Source organism: Echeneis naucrates, chromosome 18 (assembly GCF_900963305.1).
Source record: "Echeneis naucrates chromosome 18, fEcheNa1.1, whole genome shotgun sequence".
NCBI lineage: Eukaryota > Metazoa > Chordata > Actinopteri > Carangiformes > Echeneidae > Echeneis > Echeneis naucrates.
Window position 1 is genome coordinate 4,081,146 of NC_042528.1, and position 17,950 is coordinate 4,099,095.

The 17,950-nt window shown below is 41.6% G+C and overlaps 2 protein-coding genes across 3 annotated transcripts; one reads left to right on the forward strand and one right to left on the reverse strand.

Moving 5' to 3' along the window:
* Window positions 1-460: 460 nt before the first annotated feature.
* man2b2 (mannosidase, alpha, class 2B, member 2) lies at window positions 461-6,804 on the reverse strand. Of its 2 annotated transcripts, XM_029526679.1 has the most exons (19): window positions 6,616-6,804; window positions 6,339-6,485; window positions 5,972-6,077; window positions 5,715-5,887; window positions 5,512-5,627; window positions 5,199-5,376; window positions 4,839-5,037; window positions 4,508-4,698; window positions 4,243-4,414; window positions 3,910-4,046; window positions 3,285-3,562; window positions 2,898-3,092; window positions 2,525-2,768; window positions 2,297-2,407; window positions 2,019-2,211; window positions 1,603-1,749; window positions 1,400-1,512; window positions 1,177-1,294; window positions 461-1,064 (listed from the first exon to the last, which is right to left on the reverse strand). In XM_029526679.1, the coding sequence occupies exons 1-19, from the start codon at window positions 6,751-6,753 to the stop codon at window positions 961-963; spliced, it is 3,060 nt and encodes a 1,019-aa protein (XP_029382539.1). In that variant the 5' UTR covers window positions 6,754-6,804; the 3' UTR covers window positions 461-960. The 2 variants fall into 2 exon arrangements, with proteins under 2 accessions (XP_029382539.1, XP_029382540.1); XM_029526680.1 differs by lacking the exon at window positions 6,616-6,804 and having other exon boundaries at window positions 464-1,064; window positions 5,972-6,090; window positions 6,339-6,437.
* A 125-nt stretch (window positions 6,805-6,929) lies between these two features.
* On the forward strand, window positions 6,930-8,876 carry smim20 (small integral membrane protein 20). The gene is made up of 3 exons (XM_029526693.1): window positions 6,930-7,119; window positions 7,784-7,840; window positions 8,386-8,876. Exons 1-3 carry the CDS (start codon window positions 7,011-7,013, stop codon window positions 8,427-8,429), a joined length of 210 nt encoding a protein of 69 aa, XP_029382553.1. The 5' UTR covers window positions 6,930-7,010; the 3' UTR covers window positions 8,430-8,876.
* Window positions 8,877-17,950: the final 9,074 nt, after the last annotated feature.

The window sequence follows — 17,950 nt, forward strand, 5'->3', positions numbered from 1 at the left end:
AACAAAGACTCAATTCGTTTACTCGTTTGCGTAAACTTGAGATTGAAAACTGAGCAAAACGCGTCTTAATACCGAGATTAAACCGGACTCACGCTGACGCTGCTCATCTCGATCCAAATGGCAGACAACGAGGTTCCTCTCCTTCCCCGGCGATCATGACGCTGAAACACAGGCTGCTTTTGAAAACCTTGAAGACCTCATCTGTTGTGGTGAGCTGCAGCCGCGGTGATGCACAGACAGAGCCGGGCTTGTTGTCCTCGGGTGGTGCCTCTCTCCTGCACCATGAGGCCCCTAGTGGCCATTTTGGAAGACAACCGTTTTCCTGTGCAGCTCCCACAAACCATATGAATGTTACTTTAATGTACTAATAAAGTCAAAACGGCGGCATTGCTGGCTTTGGGGTGCTCTAGATCGCTTCACATCTATTTCACTCTCATATCTGTTAACCATAGGTAAGAAATTAGGAGTCAGGAAATAAAAAATAAAAAAAAAGTCAGACAGGATCAAATTTTTATTTTTTTTAACCTTTTGATTTTCAGATTCTCGTCTTGCAACTACTCCACAAATGCAGGGAGGAACTGTGTCAACCTCACTTTACTGTCAAGTCAAAGACAAAACTGATTTTAGGACTTTAAATTGGCCCTGATGGTTAGTTTTTTTTTCCATCCACACCTTAATGCTAATGGGAGTCAGAGAAGTTCTTTTACTGGAGCGTTACTCTGCCTGTGTGACATAAGACAGATATTTGTAGAGACAAAAATAACCCCTTTATTCAGTGAGACTCAACAGGGACTCAAAGTTGGAACGTCCACACCCCATCAAGACGAGTGCACCTTCACAAAGCAACATATTGCACAAAGAGAATGAACAGTGCAGCAAATAATCAAATCTTTGAAAAGCAATTTCATATAACAGATCTAAAGGTTGGTGATCTTCACAGAAGACAAGTGACAGTTCTGCCTAAAAGTTCTTAGGAACAAAGTGAATGAAGAAGGTCCTGATCTCTTTGGGTGAGATGGTGACTGTGAAAGCATCTTCTCCACATCTCAAACACTTTTTGCTCTCTAAAAGAAGGAAAAATTAAGATAATGCGTGTTAAAAAAAAAAAGAAAAAAAAAAGAGGAGGCGTATTGTAACTGAACAGACACTGTGTTATTGTTTTCAGTCTTTTCTCACTTGTTTCTAAGTTGTCTGGAGTCGTCCAGTTCCACCTCTGCAGACTGGTGATGTCCCAGGTTCCTGTGAGAGAACGCTCCTCCAGCACTTTTACTTCCCCTATTCCCTGCAGAGCATCCTGTTCATACAGGAAATGACCATTAAAGAGAAAAGATTAAGTAACCCAAAAATTTCCTCTTATGATACCACAAAGTTATTATAAAGAGTTGAAGCTCGATTATACCTTTAGGTTTATGGTGACTGGCTTTGAAAGCTCAGGATCTTCTTCCTCCTCAAACAGATGCATGATTCTCAGCAAGACCCGATCATAGTCCGGCTCTGAGTGCAGAGTGCCACCTAGAAGCACACACACCCAAAACAAAACAGAATTCAATTTCATAGACAAATAAAAACAGACAGATTTTAATGAGCCCCGTCCCTGCTGACCTGAGTGTATGTGATTGAGGTGAACATTATGATTAGAGCTGTAGTTCCATCCAGGGATGCTGAGGCTAAGCAGATGGAGGTTCGGGGGCAGAACAACTGGTTGCACTGGAGAATCTGCCCTGGGCCCCTTTTCCTGCCAGGGCTTATCTGAGACAGTGAAAACAGTAAATATAAAGACAAAGCTTGTCAAAGTGCATCAAGAGTGAAAGAAGCAGGAACTTGTGTACCAACCTCGTTATTTTGTATTTCATACAAGTGAACATTATACCACACTTGAAGTGACTGATATCCTGTCTGAAATCTTTCTACGTGTTCACATCAGGAACTTTAGAGAAGTGACATCAAGTGTGACATTGTGCTCTGTAACATACTTGGAAATTATTGGTTTTGAATTCCTTTCACAAATGAACACTCACGAGGTTGGTCAATGGGCATGATGATGGGTCTGTGCTGTAGCTCTACTGCCTCCCTCTGGTAAAGCGTGGAGGTGGCATTGATGGAGCCGAGCATCATCCACAGGGTGGGCCTTACGACTGAGCTGTCGTTGAGGGTCAGGTTGTAGCCGAGATTCCAGGGCAAGTTGTTCCAAAGACGTCGGTGGAGCATGACCTAGCAGGGGGAATAAAACGCAGGATGTTTACATACGTCAGTGTGTGAGTAGACAGGAAAGGAGCGTGTGCTTTTTTTTGTATACCTCTAGCTGTCCATTGGCTTGGCTGGACACACCGTGGGCTCTGTCACTGGTGAGCACTAGTCTGCTGAGTTCATCCTCGATGTAGGCTGTCCGAACCATGGGGAAGTAATTCTGTAAAAAAATGTAGATCGCTGTACATATTACAATACTTAAAGCCACTGGGATCAAATTACATAATCCAAGTCATGGAAATGCCCTGCAGCCTAAAACTATTATCAGAGGACTTACTCTTGCTAATGTGTTATTAGTAAACTTCCTTTCTGGCCTCTTCATCATCTGGTAGCCATTGTCATCTGTGTACAGGGTCCTGTTGTTCTTCAGGGGAGTGCTGGTCCTGAGGACGACCTCTGTGTTAAGATCGAGGGGTCCCAGTGAATAGGTCTGCTCCAGCCTATGGCACCGCAGTCTGGTCCCAAAACATTCTGGGACACGAGTGGTGATGGAGAAAGCGTAGTCTTGATAGTTTTCCTCTCTGAAAAGGTGTTGAATTGTAAGAGTCAATATCATAATTCAGGCTGCAGAGTAATTCAAATCTAGAACAAAAAAAAAATAAAATAAAATAAAATAAAATTAGTGAATCTAAAATGTTCCTTGAACCAACCTATAGAAGTATTGCCTGATCTCAGACACAATCTTCCCTGGGATAATCTCCATTTCCACGGCTTTGTAGGCCCGCACAGCTGAACTATTGCTGCTGAACATGTAGTTATCAGAGATGGGCCCTGACTTAATATCGCCATTTGCATGGTACTCCCAGAAATCCTGAGTTACCCTTACGGTCCTTTTCTCCTCAGTACTAAGGAGGACAGAGAAGTCAAAGTTCAGAGGGTTGAAATTGCATAAGAGGAAAATGCAAGTTCTGATGAAAAATAAAAGAGGAAACTGGTGGGATGTTGAGTTACAGACGCGGAAGTTGCATGCAATAAGTGCTAAAGCAGGTATCGCAGCCAAATAATAAGAATGAGTGTGATAGCATGTCAGATCTTACTGATAAGTGATGCTGTGCAGTAGATTGGTATCCTGGTCAAACATCAGCTTGTAACATTCATTCAGAACTGGTAGAAGCCTCCTTCCTGTTTTTGTCCAATCCTGGATGTTGCGTCTCTCAAACTGGACCCCTTTGGCTTCATAGGTCCACCCACACTTGGACCTACTAGAGCACGGCTTTTCAGACAGTTGGATCAAGTATATTCTGTGCTGAAGGCCTCCAAGGTCCACCATGATGAAAAGATCATAGGTGACATTGGACTGTGCTGATCTCTGGATCTGTAACAGATGGAAATATCATTACAGGAACTATAATACATCAAATAGACGATCTGTTTCTAGAAGACAAAACAATAAATAACATGTACCTCATGAGACATGGCACATTTTTAATCTTATAAAACAAATTAAATTATTAACCAACAAAATAAATAATTTCTTCCATCATGTATTCAGGGGTTCTGCTGTTATAGCTTGGTCTGGCATGACTGGTAGCTTTTCTGGTTCATGTTTGTCAACTTCAGTTATTGCTGACTGTATGATTCTTCAATGTTGGATGTTTTTGCCTAGTTAGGCTAAACCTTGAAGAAGTACTACTATTAAGTTTTGAAAAATATCAGTAATACCTGTGCAGGCACAGGCTGTTTATTATCATCAAAGACGGCTGCATTCGGGAAGGTCACTGTGACATTGATGATAGTGGTGATGTTCCACGCTAACGGGTTGTAAACGATGACATGTTGCTCCAGAGTCTGATGAACATCTGGCACGAGAAGATGAATTATTATTAAAATGTATTAAAAATGATAACTTAGATGTTTGCTTTAGACTTATCCTGATGGTAACAGTGGAAGGTAATTTTTTGCTTTTTGTGTTCATGCATGTAAAATATATCTAGATTCTACAAACCATGAACAAATACGTGTGTATAAAAAAACTGTAATAATTTTGCTAAATACTTTTTCTGTGATAGTGGCTGCTGAGAATGCTGGGAATGTCAAGGTTGTGAGGCAGCAGAAAAAGCGCAGCGAGAAGTTCCTCTGCTCCCATCATGGCCTGCATTAGATGCTGCATGTACATATCCGCCACCTTGGGAGATTCTGTGCCGGTGATACCATCATGGTGCTGCACCTAAAGTCATAGGCCACATAACATTTTCTGGGGTTAATATTTCAATCTTTTGTTTGTGTCCACCTCATCCCTCTGTATCATTCTTCACTTTACCTCAGAAACAGCCCAGCGAAGTGCTCTGAGTTTGTCAAGGGCCCATTCTTTAGCAACGGGCCCATCAGGGAATCTGATCCTGTACCAGGTGAAAAGAATCTCGGCTGCATGTAACTGGGAACTAGCTTGCCGTGCCACCCCTTTCAAAACATTTCTGGAGGCATAAAATCCTGTCCATGCCTGGTTCGGTTCTAGGGAAGAAAACAAATTAGTCACAGTGGATACAGTTGATAATATAAACAACAGAAAAAAAGCTGTTTGACTTGGCCTCATTTCCTTCCTTTAATGTAAGCATATGATGCTTCAAATGTTTTCAAAAATAGATTCTCACCAGTGGAATATGGCAGAAAATCTTCACTTCCCCGAATCTCCCAAACTAGATTTGTTTGGTAAATGGCTTGGAAGTATTCACTAAGACTGGCATATTGGACTGTCACCCCAAACTCTTTGCTGTTCTGGTTAATGTACTTCATTAAAGGATCCATGTTGTTGAACTGTACAGATGAGTTGTAGAATTGTTTGTCACAACCCTGAAACAGAAGGATTAAACATTTAAGTAAATAAATAAACCAAGTGCATATGGGCATCTCAAAACCAAAGCCATTGCACTTTTCACTGGAGCGCTTCATGTAGAAAATACAATCTTGAGGACAATTACAAATAAGATGAGCCACAGTTCCTGTTCTCTCACCCATGGCCAGAGCACATGGTTAGTCCTGAACCATGCTGCCCTTTGCTTGATGTTCTCCACCATAGTCTGGGCATAAGCGTGTACTGTTTCCTTAGTGACGGGCAGGCTCATGTTGGGGTAGACTCCATCTTTAGGTGGATCTGGGAACAGGGCAACTCCGTTCCAGTAAAAACCAGATCTAAGAACCAAATATTTTTGTGACAATTTGCACTTTGTCAATCGATCTATTTGTTTTGGATAAAAGAGCTTCCTGTGCGAAAGACAAACACTGAAAATGCAGCAGACAAATAGAAAGAGAGTGAATGTACTATACCTGTTTGAGAATGGCAGGTGTGAAGGAGTGCAATAGCTAAACTGGTCCATGGTGTGAGTGAAGATCTGCTGCTTCTCTTTTAGAGAGGGAGAACCTCTCCATACAAACTGTAGTTGCTTTGAAACAAATCAACAAACGAATCACAAACATATCACTAAACAATTGCAATTTACATTTCCGACCAAAGAAGCCAAAGCTCATACCTTCTTTTGCTGCATGGTGTCTTTGAGATCATAGTCAATGCGTGAGATGAGGTGGGCATTAAAACCTGCCAGGGCAAACAGTACTGGTGTAGTGGCAGAGGCTCCAAATGGATCCACATGCCAGGAAAACTGAGGACGTACCCCAAAGGTCTCATAGAGGAAACCGTGTCCCTCTGCAGCAGCAGGAAGGGACCAAGTTACTACATATGTCATCACTGGAATTGGAGGCTACAGTGGTCGGAAACATGAAGTACTACCTGTCATTTGCAATATTTCATCTTCCAAATCAGTTACAGCCTCATCATGCATCACTTGGCCTCCGATGATGAACTCCAGTCTGCCTTCTTTTACAAGCTGTCGCACCTAAAAGGGCAAACTATAACATATTACTATTTACTTTGGATTTTGAATGCTTAAACATGGTGATTAATTCAGAATTATTCAACTTAGAATAAAAAAAAAAGAAAAAAGAAAAAGCTGCTGGTCCATTCCAACTAAGGTTTCTTTAACTCGTCTCCTGCAAATCTCTAAATTTTATGAAAGTGCAACAAAAAGAGTAGCCCTTCAAAAAGAAGCAGATTTACTAAAGTGACATTAGTAACCATAAAAGTGCCAAAATCTTACTTGTCTCTTATGGGTGCTTGTGGCGACAGTGTCCCACCACAGCCGAAAGAACTCCTGCTCCACAGCAATGAACCTCCGACCTTTGACCTTTGACAGCTCCTCAGTCACACTGCTGTACACATTGGCTGCATAGGCGTGCATGCTCTCCTGTGGAAAATACATATTCAAATTCGCATTTATGCAGAAAATACGCACACTTACCCACAATATATGAGCTACAGCAGTTCGGTAAAACTGAAGGGTGTCAGAGCTTTGGAGCCTCAGTATAAAAGCTTACCTGAATGGTGTACACCCAGCCAACATCCATGTGACTGTGAGGAATGACAAATGTCTGAATGAGCTCGTTTTCGCTGCCTTTCGCTCCATACGAGGAGCAGCGACAAAAAACGAGCACGATAACAGCTAAAAAGTTCATCTTTTATTTTTGTCCCATGAAGAATAAGCAGGAGGCGCAGAGGCAGGGACTCATGTGATCTACTTCCTTGTTATGATTACGCTGCAAGACGCAATTTAAATAGAAAAACATATACAGTACGGATGCCGAAAGGGGCCAAACAGTCATCCTGCGCTGGTGACCTTTACCCCGGAAACACTCGGTGTAAACACTCTGCTCGGTCTCGTAATACATCCATGTTTTGGAGGTGATCTCGTAACCTCCTGTGTGGCATTAATATGTCCAAAAATACCAAAATTGCGTTAGTATTTGGGGGTTTTATAACGGCGGTGGCCGCCGCGTTTTACCCCATCTTTTTCTACCCGCTAACGCATAAAGACGAGTACAGTAAGTAGCTCTCAGGTTTCTTTACGTTCCTGTTCACGTCTCTGTCACCTCAACGTGTCCGTGATGGTGTAGTTTGACATAAATGTGTTTGAAAAAGTTCAACATCGTGCTAATGCTTTCCTCTGTGCTTTCCCACAATAGCGGGTTTAGCTAGGAGACGTTAGCTACCCTGCTGTTAGCGCAGTTTTAGCTAACTCATCTCTGTAAAACACGCCTTGCATGGATAAGCCTGTGTGTGTTTTTGTTATGCCCGAAAGGTTAAACGAAATATATATAAAAAAAAAAAAAACTGAACTTGAATATACATAAACTTTTTTTCCCCCTAAATGTGCTGAAAGTGATCAGCTCATTCACACAGAGGTTTCCTCTGCACTTTCCCAAAATCCATAAACATGCAGTTAAACCAACAGAGACAAAGATAGATTCTTGGAAGGAAAATACATTAAACTAAATAGCTGTAGTTTCAGCATATTATGTCCATCCAGTTCTGGCCAACAGAGACGGAAAGCTGCACTTCTGGTGCTACTGACAGTGCAGTCAAAAGAGAACAATAAAGACTGATATTAACCAGCCGTCCTGTGGAAAAATCTTGTTTATGACAATGATCTTGGCTGCAGAAGTCCTCCTTTAAATGTACTCTGCTGGTTTTTTGTGTCTTTGCTAGGAGAAGTCCAAAAGATGAACCGGTCAGGAATCAACCAGGCAGATGTCCAACCTGTGGGTAAGAGCACATGGTTGATTTTAAACTGCTTGTGTTGACATATATATATATATATTATATTTGTTACATTTGATCACAAAGTTCGGGTTTATATAATGAATATGCTACATGTGTGTTGAGCTTAAGGGAGACTGAAGTCTTCCTAAATAAACATGAAGTGTACTGGGCTTCTTTTGTTCACTTTCATCCAACTTTTACAACAGTGTAGTACGTACTTGGCTTTGTGACTGATGTATATGTAATTTCACATCATTTACAATGCACTGATGTTTGTCTCAATTTAATAATTTTTTTGAATTTGAGGGTGAAGCAAAAATGAATGTGAACTTTTGGAAATTTGTCAGACTGTATTGTTAAGTATTGTTCTGAGCCACACTTTTTGTACATTAAATAAGGAATTTTAAATGTTTTTGAAATGCAGTTTACAGTTAAAAGAGTACCGCAAAAAAAATAAGAATCACTTTGATTTACCAATGCGTCATTGGTCCTCATTTGCATAATTTTTTTGCTTGTTGACACTGTTTATGTCTTGTTTGCCCCAAAAGGTGTGAAAATATGGTCTGATCCGTTCAAGCCTGCAAGCAAATGAAGGCATGAGGTGGCTTACCTGCACCGATTCCAGATACTGATGGGCACCTGTTTTGATGAGCTTGCTTGATGTGTGCGTGAGTGAATGAGTGATACCCAGAGTTTGTAAAATTTTGGTCATTGAGTGATTCTTTAAACTATAAAATGTAAAGCTCTAAAATCTCACACGTGATTTCCTTTATAAAACTTTATATAATGTTTGGTGTACTGGGTAAAATGTTGTGATGAGAGACAGAAAAAGATGACCACAAATGTGACAAATGTCGCCATTTGGCCACTAGGGGGCATCCCAAACCAGCCTGCTAATACAGAGACCTTCGGACCATCTATTGTGTTATTTATGCATCTTAGATATTTTGGAAAAACTTTTGTATTTCCAACAGCCTTCCTTTGGTATGCAGCCTGCAGGACATTAAAATAAAATACAGTGGTTTGTTTATCCACCCTATTCACAAGAATCTCTTTTGACATTTTATTTTGATTTAGTTGATGCAAGAGTCATAAAAACGCTTCAGCAGATGAGGGACAATGTCCAGTAATGTGCAGCATCATCTTCCAGAGTGGAAACAGTAGAGACAGAGTTATTCCAGGACACATCTCTCTGAATTATCATTTCCCTGTCATAGACATGGGGATTAACTGTTTGAATGCCACGTGAAGTTGATAGAATGGGGGAAAGCTCCATGATTGCCTTGTTTAAAATTCTACTCGATGTGATCCAGATTCCCTTTACGAGTCCACGGATGCTGTAAAAGCAGAGAATTCCTAAACTACCATTTTTCCCTTGTACTTTTGTGGTTTCCTGACGTTGACCAGCATCCCCTTTCAGAGTTTGGTCCATCGAAGTCCTTTAGGATAAAAGATAGATTAAGAAAGAGCTAAAACATGTGTTTATGGTCCTTCAGAGATGGTGCATTTTTAAAGTTGCCCTTAAATCTTTCACAGTCCTCAATGTAGTCTGTACTTTTGGACTTTTGGACTTTTAGGACCATTCGTGAGGCCCACTGCCAGCAAAACTGGCTGCATGGGCCAGCAATGGCCACTCTCCTTCTCAACCCCCCAATCAACAAGCCCCATTGTTTATGAGAGGTTGTTACTGTTGGGCTGCATTCAGAAACAAGAGAAAACTCAAGAGCTCGGCAGTACAGAGGCGTCCAAAGTAAAGAGAGCAAGGGGTGAGGGGGTGGTTTAGGAAAAACGAAAAGCAGAAATTCCTCTCATTCCCCACTGGTGTTTTCCAGATTCCTCAAGCGACAGCTCCTCGGCTGTGTGAGTGAAGTAAGCAACCAGAGGGGAAATTGAGGCTAACGGCGAGAGGAAGAGAACCACATTCTTGAGGGGACGCGTCACCTACACACAGAATAGAGACACTCAATCTCTGTTACTTTGCCCAGCAAACTATGTAACAGGTTGTGCAGCATAGCTTGTAGCTTTTTAGTCTTGCCTTCCCATGAATCAGTGCTAGAATCTCTGCGAACATCGCATGTCAGATGCGCACTTTCTCCTCATGCCTTTCTCTTCTGAAGCAGGCCTCCGGTCTGTACCAGGCTTTTATGATTCTCTGTGCCTACTTCTCTTTATGTGGCCCTTGTCGCACTCAGCTGAATAGATAGACACCCATTACTATAAAATTTTCAATAGGGTCACAGCTCACTGTGAACCAACATGAACTCAACAATGTCGCCTTTGCAGCACTTTTACTATCCTACCATTAACCCATCACACAAATCTCCTGCGGCTATTGAAAAGGTTTTGTTGAGTAGGTGGTACGCCATCGCCCCGAGCAGTTTGTTAGACGTGTGTTCAAGACCGGCAAATAATTGGCCAAGGTTTCTTGCTAACCACCATGGGAACAGGGGTTGATGACAGGCCGCTGGATTGGTGAACCAAGATGAGAGCTTTCGGGAGGAGGGTGGGGCGGCATGGACAACACGAGCAACCGCTTTGCTCATGCTACGTCAAGTGTGTGTAAAGGAGAAGCAGAAAATAACAAAAACAAGAACTCCAAAGAGCCCCTTCATGATACACTCAGTAATTGGAAACAGAACCGTGGTATTGATTAAAAAGATAGAGATTTATTTTTGTTAGTACACAAACAATTAAAGAGATGCAGGCCCCTCGTCAAAGAAATGAAGGACACACATTATAATCATCAGCGAAGACAGGTGGCTATAACCAGATTATATAACACATCTAGAAAAGAGTACAGATATCCACATGTCGAATAAAGGAAGAAGAACCATCCCAGAGGAAAAAATTTGTATCAGGTGAAACAATTAGTCTAAAACAATTACTCCATGAAATGATAAAATGATCAATAGTTGCAGTCCTACATAAAACAAAGCAGAAAAAATGACATAAATAGTATAATCCAAACATACTGCCTACATTATCCGTAACACAATTGAGTGCTGTGTAGTTGTCTACAAATCTGACCATATTGTACCAGTAGCAGCTAATGTAACAAATCTTTGCAAGTGTAAGACTAAACTTCATATCAATCCAATGGAAAATTGGGGGGGTTATACTGCTACATTTATTGTGCATTGTATGCAGATCACATAGCCAATAACTATCTCAGTAAATGCATCACCGAAAAGAGATGAATATCACAGATGTGCACGTACACAAGAAACAAACACACACACACACACACAGTTGGTTTTCTCCCACATAACAAGCAAGAGACTACATTTCGCATCTCCAATACACTGTTTAGTCTTGTAAAACAATGTACCAGAGCGCTATCCACATTCTTGGGTCAGCAGGCGCACGGCTGTGGAAACAGATAGTGTAAGTCTGAAGCAGCATCTAGGAAAAAAAAAAAAAAGGCCCCGGCCAGGCTTCCAGCAGGCAGGCGGGGCAAACTGCCCCAGTGACAGCGTGGTCTGGAAGGAGCTAGTGTAATGCTCAGCGCGTGCACGAGCATGTGTGCGCATGCATGTGTCATTTAGGAAAGAAAGCAAAGGCATTCAGTTAAGAGGAACCCAGTATCCCTAAGAGAGTAAATTGTGGTGGAGGAACTTACTGGAACTCTGATCACCATGTGTATGCTTTTGTGTTCTGTTCATATCTGCCCCAAGCAGGACCACAAATAGATAATTGTGGTTTGTTTAAGATTGCATCCTTGTTGCCCAGTCGTGGGGGCATTGCAGTTCATGGCGCTGCAGTGGTGTGTCAGTTCTCAGTCGAAGCTATGAGCACAGAGAGCTGATGGTGAAGAGCAGGTGATGGAATCATAATTTGTGCAGAATAAAACTCCATGTTTTGCTTTTTATTTATATGGCACATTAATAGTGTTGAGCAAATCTTTGTTGTTTTTTTTTAGATAAGCGTGGCTTGCATGGGCGGGATGGTGCTACAGTGGTTAGCACTGAGGCATCTGGGTTTGATTCCCGGGCCTGGGGCCTTTCTGTGTGGAGTTTACATGCTCTCCCTGTGCCTGCATGGGTTCTCCTTGAATCCTTTGGCTTGTACGTTTCCACGTGTCAGCCCTGTTACAGATGGGCGACCTGTCCAGGGTCTACGCCACCTTTGCCCAATGTCAACTGGGATTGGTTTAACACCACATACCTTCAAAATGAAGGCACCCCCATCGGCCTTAGCTGCACTGGATGATGTGTTAGTATAATCATGTTAACGTACAACCCTTTTGTTGTCAAGGTCACTCGGCAGTTACACTGAATCACAGAGGACAAACAGAATAGATGGATGACGGACGGGCTCTTCATCGCTGTGTTTTTTCACTCTGCACCACCTGTGATATCTGTTAAAATTGTGCTTTTTTTTGACATCAAGTAAACACCGACCTCCGTGCCCTGAAAGTTTGGCGGCTGTCACACTTATGGCCCAAACAGCTGCAATGTGTTAACTTCAATCACCAGGTGAAGGCAGTGGCAAGATTTTTACCTGCTCTTTCATCCCTGTCATTGAGATATAATAAGCATGTACATAAAAGAGTTAATGGAAACAATGCAAATTAACGGAACACGTGTCTCTACTGTCTTCATGGCCAAATTCAATTGGGCCTTTTTTTCTTCTGCAGGCAGCCAGTGCATGTGGTTAAGTCGCACCTCTGAATGAGATGAGTAGGAAACTTACAAATGTGCCAAAATCCTTCGTCTTGGCTCACGTCCACATATGAATCCGTAGAGGAAATGTTAAGCAATTAGTTGGACTCGAACGTTGGAAAGAAGTTATTATAGCTTCCATCTTCTTTTTTTCAGTGGAGAGGAAAATCTTTGTTAAGGATAGACCTCATTGTGTGGACCGTCTTTTCCTCTTGTCCCATGTTCCACTGATTCTATGGAACCAAAAATGTTAAAAGCCACAATTGCATTTAATTCTGAAGTGATTAACACAAAACTGCACATGCATGCACGCACACTGACTGAAATTCCATTGTCACCCATCCTAAACACACACCATTACAGCTCCACATCTGAGTTTGTGCGAGCTCTGGCCGTCAGTCATGTTATATAGCAGGTTTCTGTTTTACAGTCCCATTATAATCTTAAAATTTTGTATGCACTAAAACAGCAGGGGGACTGTTGATTTAGGCAAGGCTACTGACACAGAGGGCCAGCGCTGTAGGCAATCACACTGCTCTTCTAAACCTCTCAGAAAAGCTGGGCGTGGAAAGTGAGGGAGAGTGATTTATAAGGCACCTTAATACTTGACACGTTCATTCGTGAAAATAAGTCTGCGGCCTATCAAAGCCCTCGCTTACATTCAAAAACCATAGAAAGCTCTTTTTTACTGGTTTTTTTTATACCCGGTGGGCCAGTTTTCATTCATATTTTCTGGCATGGTGCTTAACTCCCCCACAGTCTGAGGTATTTCATCAAAATAAACAGTTTAACCCCGAGACATCATTTAAAAATTATATTGTCGTTAACAATACAGAAGGAATGCACTTTCACAGAGTGACATGTAATGCAATAAAAACTGATAAAAATGTGTAATATTTTGATTCCAATGTGACCCACAGAGCCTTGTTTGAGTTGGAGTCTTTGTGCAAATGGACTGAATGATTCACAGTGTTGAAAATACTCACAATACCCTGCTATTTTAATGCTGCAAGATGAACTGTATCCTGTTATTAGTGGTTTACGCGCAGAGCAAATTGATTCAGTAAGCTAAACCTTGGTCCTATGGCATTCCAGCAGCTGTATTGAATGGAATTGTTTTAATAGATATTTAGCATCCATAATTGTGTGTAATCAGTCCTATTCTGTGTGTATTTTTATTTTAGTGTAAATGGCGTGTGGGTGAGTTGACACAATCTCCCTCTGTGTTCCTCGTGGGCTTTCATTAAGGCCTTGTGGATGACAACAGAATATATGACTTGGCCCAGGACGGGAATTCTGGGAAAGTCATGGAATTTTGGACGGCTTGACGGAACACAGGCTGTCCGCTTTTGGCCCGTTCCCCACCAAGGAGGAGGAGGAGGAGGAGGAGAGAGGAAGACGAGGAATCCTGTTGCAGTGTGTGTTTGTGTGAGTCTGTGTCCTTTTGTGTTTGTGTGTGGTGGTAAGCCTTAAGGACATCCTTAGGGAGCTGACCCAGAACAATGACAGGTTTACAGTGCACCAGGCAGGCAAGTTTGCATGTGGCTAGTATCAAACTGGGACCAGGATCTCTCTGAGCGCTCCAGCAGACTTGATGCGGAGGGTTGTTCTGGTTATGAGTAAGGCTGGTAATCTGTATTTCTGCCTCAGCAGAGAATCCACTATATCTGTTCAATGCATTTACCTTCCTCACGCAGCCGAAAAATCCTCCAGGTTCTTAAGCAGAAAAAGCCCATGAGGAATCACTCAGTCCCTTGTATTTTTGGAACAACTGTCTTTTTCAATTTTTTGCCAATGAGCAACATGTGAAGTTGTTTCAGTAAGTTCTTTGGACTATCTCTTGACAGAAGTTACTCATATTTTTCACATTATTGTTTACAGATCTGGAGACTTAAGACAAATTTATGTTACAAAATTCTTGGCCGACTACTGTGAGATTTAACTACCTAAAGATTGAGCTGCTTTTGAGAGTTGAAAGTAAAAATATTGGAGTCTCTGGTTTTGCCCTGGCAAACTCCTATTTGCAGTTATTGCCTAAGACTATAGACTTAGCTAATCTTAAAATTAGGATTTAACTGGACATATCCATAAGGACTTGAGACTGAACCTGAGAGACTCAAGAGACTTGATTGGACTTGGACTTGCATTTTATCATGTGGAAATGTGAATCCTTGAGATTGGAATTGGGACTCATTTTTGAGTTTGGATTCCATTTCCAGCACACTTGACTTTTAGACTTTGTGTGACAGATTTTAAATTTGCCTGAAGTCTTTTATTACAAGAAATGACTTGCCTTGGACTCAAATTACATTTGACTTGGCTTTGACCTGTCCTGAAGAACCTGAGACCTAAGACTGTCTCCCAGAAAACTTAAGGCTTGTCTTGTCTCAGATGGCCAAAGATTTGACTTTAGACACAGTTTAAGTTTAAGACACAGTTTTTTCTATTTCCATCTCAAGACTTGAGTCTTGCTTTGGACTTGACTTGGACTCAAAGTATGTATGACTTTTCCTGAAGGATTTGAGAATTTGAGACGTTTAGTGAACTTGTCATTGGAGATTCACTTGTGAGGTCACATGTGCTTCAAAAAAGACTTGAGATTTTACCTTGACCCATATCCTTTGACCTGGATATTGACCTGGAAGACTTTAAATCTGACTTAGATGTGAGACATAAATTTATCTTACCCTCAAAAGACTAAAAAACCGCTCTTAGTGATTCTTAAATTTTCAAAACATCTAAGCCACTGTGGACTGCATCATAAATTTTTACACCAGATTGTGGAAATGGTAATATTGTACCCTTTTTTCAATAGATTTAAAGGCTTGGAAAGTATTTCCTTTCCACAACTGCTGCAGAACTTCATTATTTCCTACATTTGTTCGCCTCGACTGTACGTGCAACGGAGGGTCAAAAATAAACCATGGTCATGTCATGTGCATAACCCTAAACCTAACCACAGGATTAAATAGCACCCATATGCACTGATGTCAGTTGGAAATTTGCAAAAACGATTGAATTGCCTGCATAACCCTCATCCTCATATTCAGTCCAAAGACTATACCTCTGCAATTTAATGCCGTTTACAAAAGAAAGCCACCCTGAGATGAAAGTAGAGTCATATCCCACCTGAGCTCCAAATGATCTCTCCCTTTGGGCTATGAGCTTACTTTGTGGTCTCCCTTTTCCCTGCTCCCTGCTTCCCCCCCCGTTCATCCATCCCTCCTCTTCTGCTCCATTCAGCGAGGAAGAGAACTAACCACATGTTTCAGGGAGGAATCCTGAACAGGCAGCATCCCAGACCAAAGTACCTCCAGCTCTCCTGCCCCCTGGCATCACTTAGCTCTACCCTGTCATTAAGGACGGGGTTGGATGATTTATTTTGGAACTCAGCCCTTTGTTTGAGTAGGATGGATGCAGAGAGGGGTGGGGAGTGTGGTGATGGTGGTGGTGGGGGGGTGATGTCATCTCAGGTCGACTCTGGATGGGGGCCGGGACCTGTGGTGGCAGTAACAGTGTTGCCTTTGGGCTTCGGTGCAGGAACAGCCCGATGGAGATGGAATGATGTGAAACATGATGCACGCAATTGTGTGTAATTTGGTTTGTGTGTGTCTGGATGAGTAAATATGTGTCTTTTTTTTTTTTTTTGGTTTTGTTTTGTTTCATACTGTGGGCATGCAAGCGGGTGTTCGAAACTTACAGTGTGTGTGTTTGTGGAGGTTTGGTTGTCTGTGTGCAAAGGCATGTGGTCGGAAAAATATAGGCTGTTTTATGTTGCGCTCGTTCTTTGTTTCAGTGTTTCTTTAGTGGGTGGATGGTTGAATGAATCATTTGGACAGAGGCTGAGGTATCAGAAAGAGTGGTTTGGTTTGGGGGGGTGGGGGTGGGGGTTGGGGGTTGGAATAGGGTGGGCTGAGGGGTGCAAAAGAGAAGGAAAACCAACTTGTACTTGTGGCTTCTGGATTCCGGATGCACACTACTGCACGGTGATGTCTGGCTCCCTGGAGTGTGAAACATATCATGAGCTATAGACAGCAAGAAATGAAGAGTATTACCTCAATTATTTTAGTTCAAGTACATCAATGTATACTTTGTTATAGTATCATTTAATGCGGTCCGTTTTTATCAAATTTCTGAAATTCGAAACATGGATAAAACCATGACATACTTCATTTCTTTTACATGAAGGACAATGGTGGTCTGATGAGACCTTAGCTACTGTTGCCAATATGGACTTGGTAAGGTCTTCCTCACCCATGCAAATGTTTTCAGTTTCCCTGACCCGCTGTCAGGTTAATCCTGGAGTCTTGTGGTGAAATAAGACAGCATGTCAAATTTTGACCTGTTCACTTCCCCAAAAAGCAGTGATACTTAACGCAACATGATGACAGAGCAGTTACTGAATCAGATCTCTGAGTACTGTCATTTAGATCAGAGGTCACAACATCAGGAGTGTTAGTGATTCAGAAAATACACCAGGATTGCTCAATCTGCTATGGATTTATTTCGACCTTTCTCTAATATTTCCTATTTATTCCCAAAGTATTTAATTGTTTCATTGCAAAATAAACTAAAACAATAGACATTTTGCTTTGTTTGAACAGCCACAGGCCTAAAATGTTGGAAACTACTCATTTGGCAAACTAGGAAGTCACACAGATATAATATATTGCCTTATGTTGTTTGGATGAGTTGTGGTTTATTATATAACAGTATTTTTTGTGTCTGCTGTTATTGTTCCTGCAGTTACACGTTGCTTTTGTGGTGGAAGCCATGTGATTACTGCATAACAATGACACATCTTTTGACTCTGCCATCTCTGAGTGTGCAATCAGATCAACCATTAGCAAGCCAAAGATAATTTAAGGTGGTGGCCTAAGTGATGGATCTTTAATGGCTCTGAGATTTAAAGAAAAAGAGAAAAAAAAGCATCCTTGCTCTGAAGCACAGGAAGCCTTTTATTGATTTTTTTCACCGTCTGTCACAAAAATATATATAAAATTTTACTATGAATTTTAAGTGAAAAACATTACCTTTATGCATTGTTAAGTAATTCCTCTGAGCCATTGGTTGCATATGCACACTACGCATATTAACACGTTCATCATGAACAGACACTGCTAAGGAAACGGGTTGTCTGTGCTTTCCCAATGTTATTTCACATATTTATTGCAACTTTTTATTATCTCTGCCTCCAATAATATTTTGATGGAAGGGGACTGATAGGACCAGAGTTCCAATAACATAGATTAAGTGCTCTGGGGGTGATTGTGCAGCATTTTGAGGAGAGAGGCGTCTGCCTAAGTAAACTCAGCCTAACACTGAGGAATTGCGCTCTGGAACGTGGTGGTGTAACCGGAGCGTTGGTTTAGCCCAGGGGAACTGGGCTCAGTTTTCCAAAAAGCCTCTATCTCCTTCGATACATAGTGTAGTGTTATGTGTGTGTATGTGT

Bases quoted from the DNA above. Each gene is read 5' to 3' on its own strand.
- smim20 (XM_029526693.1), top strand. From the start codon at position 7,011: ATGTCCAAAAATACCAAAATTGCGTTAGTATTTGGGGGTTTTATAACG. The intron at 7,120-7,783 runs GTAAGTAGCTCT...TGTCTTTGCTAG, and splicing joins AACGCATAAAGACGAGTACA to GAGAAGTCCAAAAGATGAAC. The intron at 7,841-8,385 runs GTAAGAGCACAT...TTGCCCCAAAAG, and splicing joins GGCAGATGTCCAACCTGTGG to GTGTGAAAATATGGTCTGAT.
- man2b2 (XM_029526679.1), bottom strand. From the start codon at position 6,753: ATGAACTTTTTAGCTGTTATCGTGCTCGTTTTTTGTCGCTGCTCCTCG. The intron at 4,699-4,838 runs GTGAGAATCTAT...TTTCTTCCCTAG, and splicing joins TTTTCTGCCATATTCCACTG to AACCGAACCAGGCATGGACA. The intron at 4,415-4,507 runs GTAAAGTGAAGA...CTATGACTTTAG, and splicing joins TTCGCTGGGCTGTTTCTGAG to GTGCAGCACCATGATGGTAT.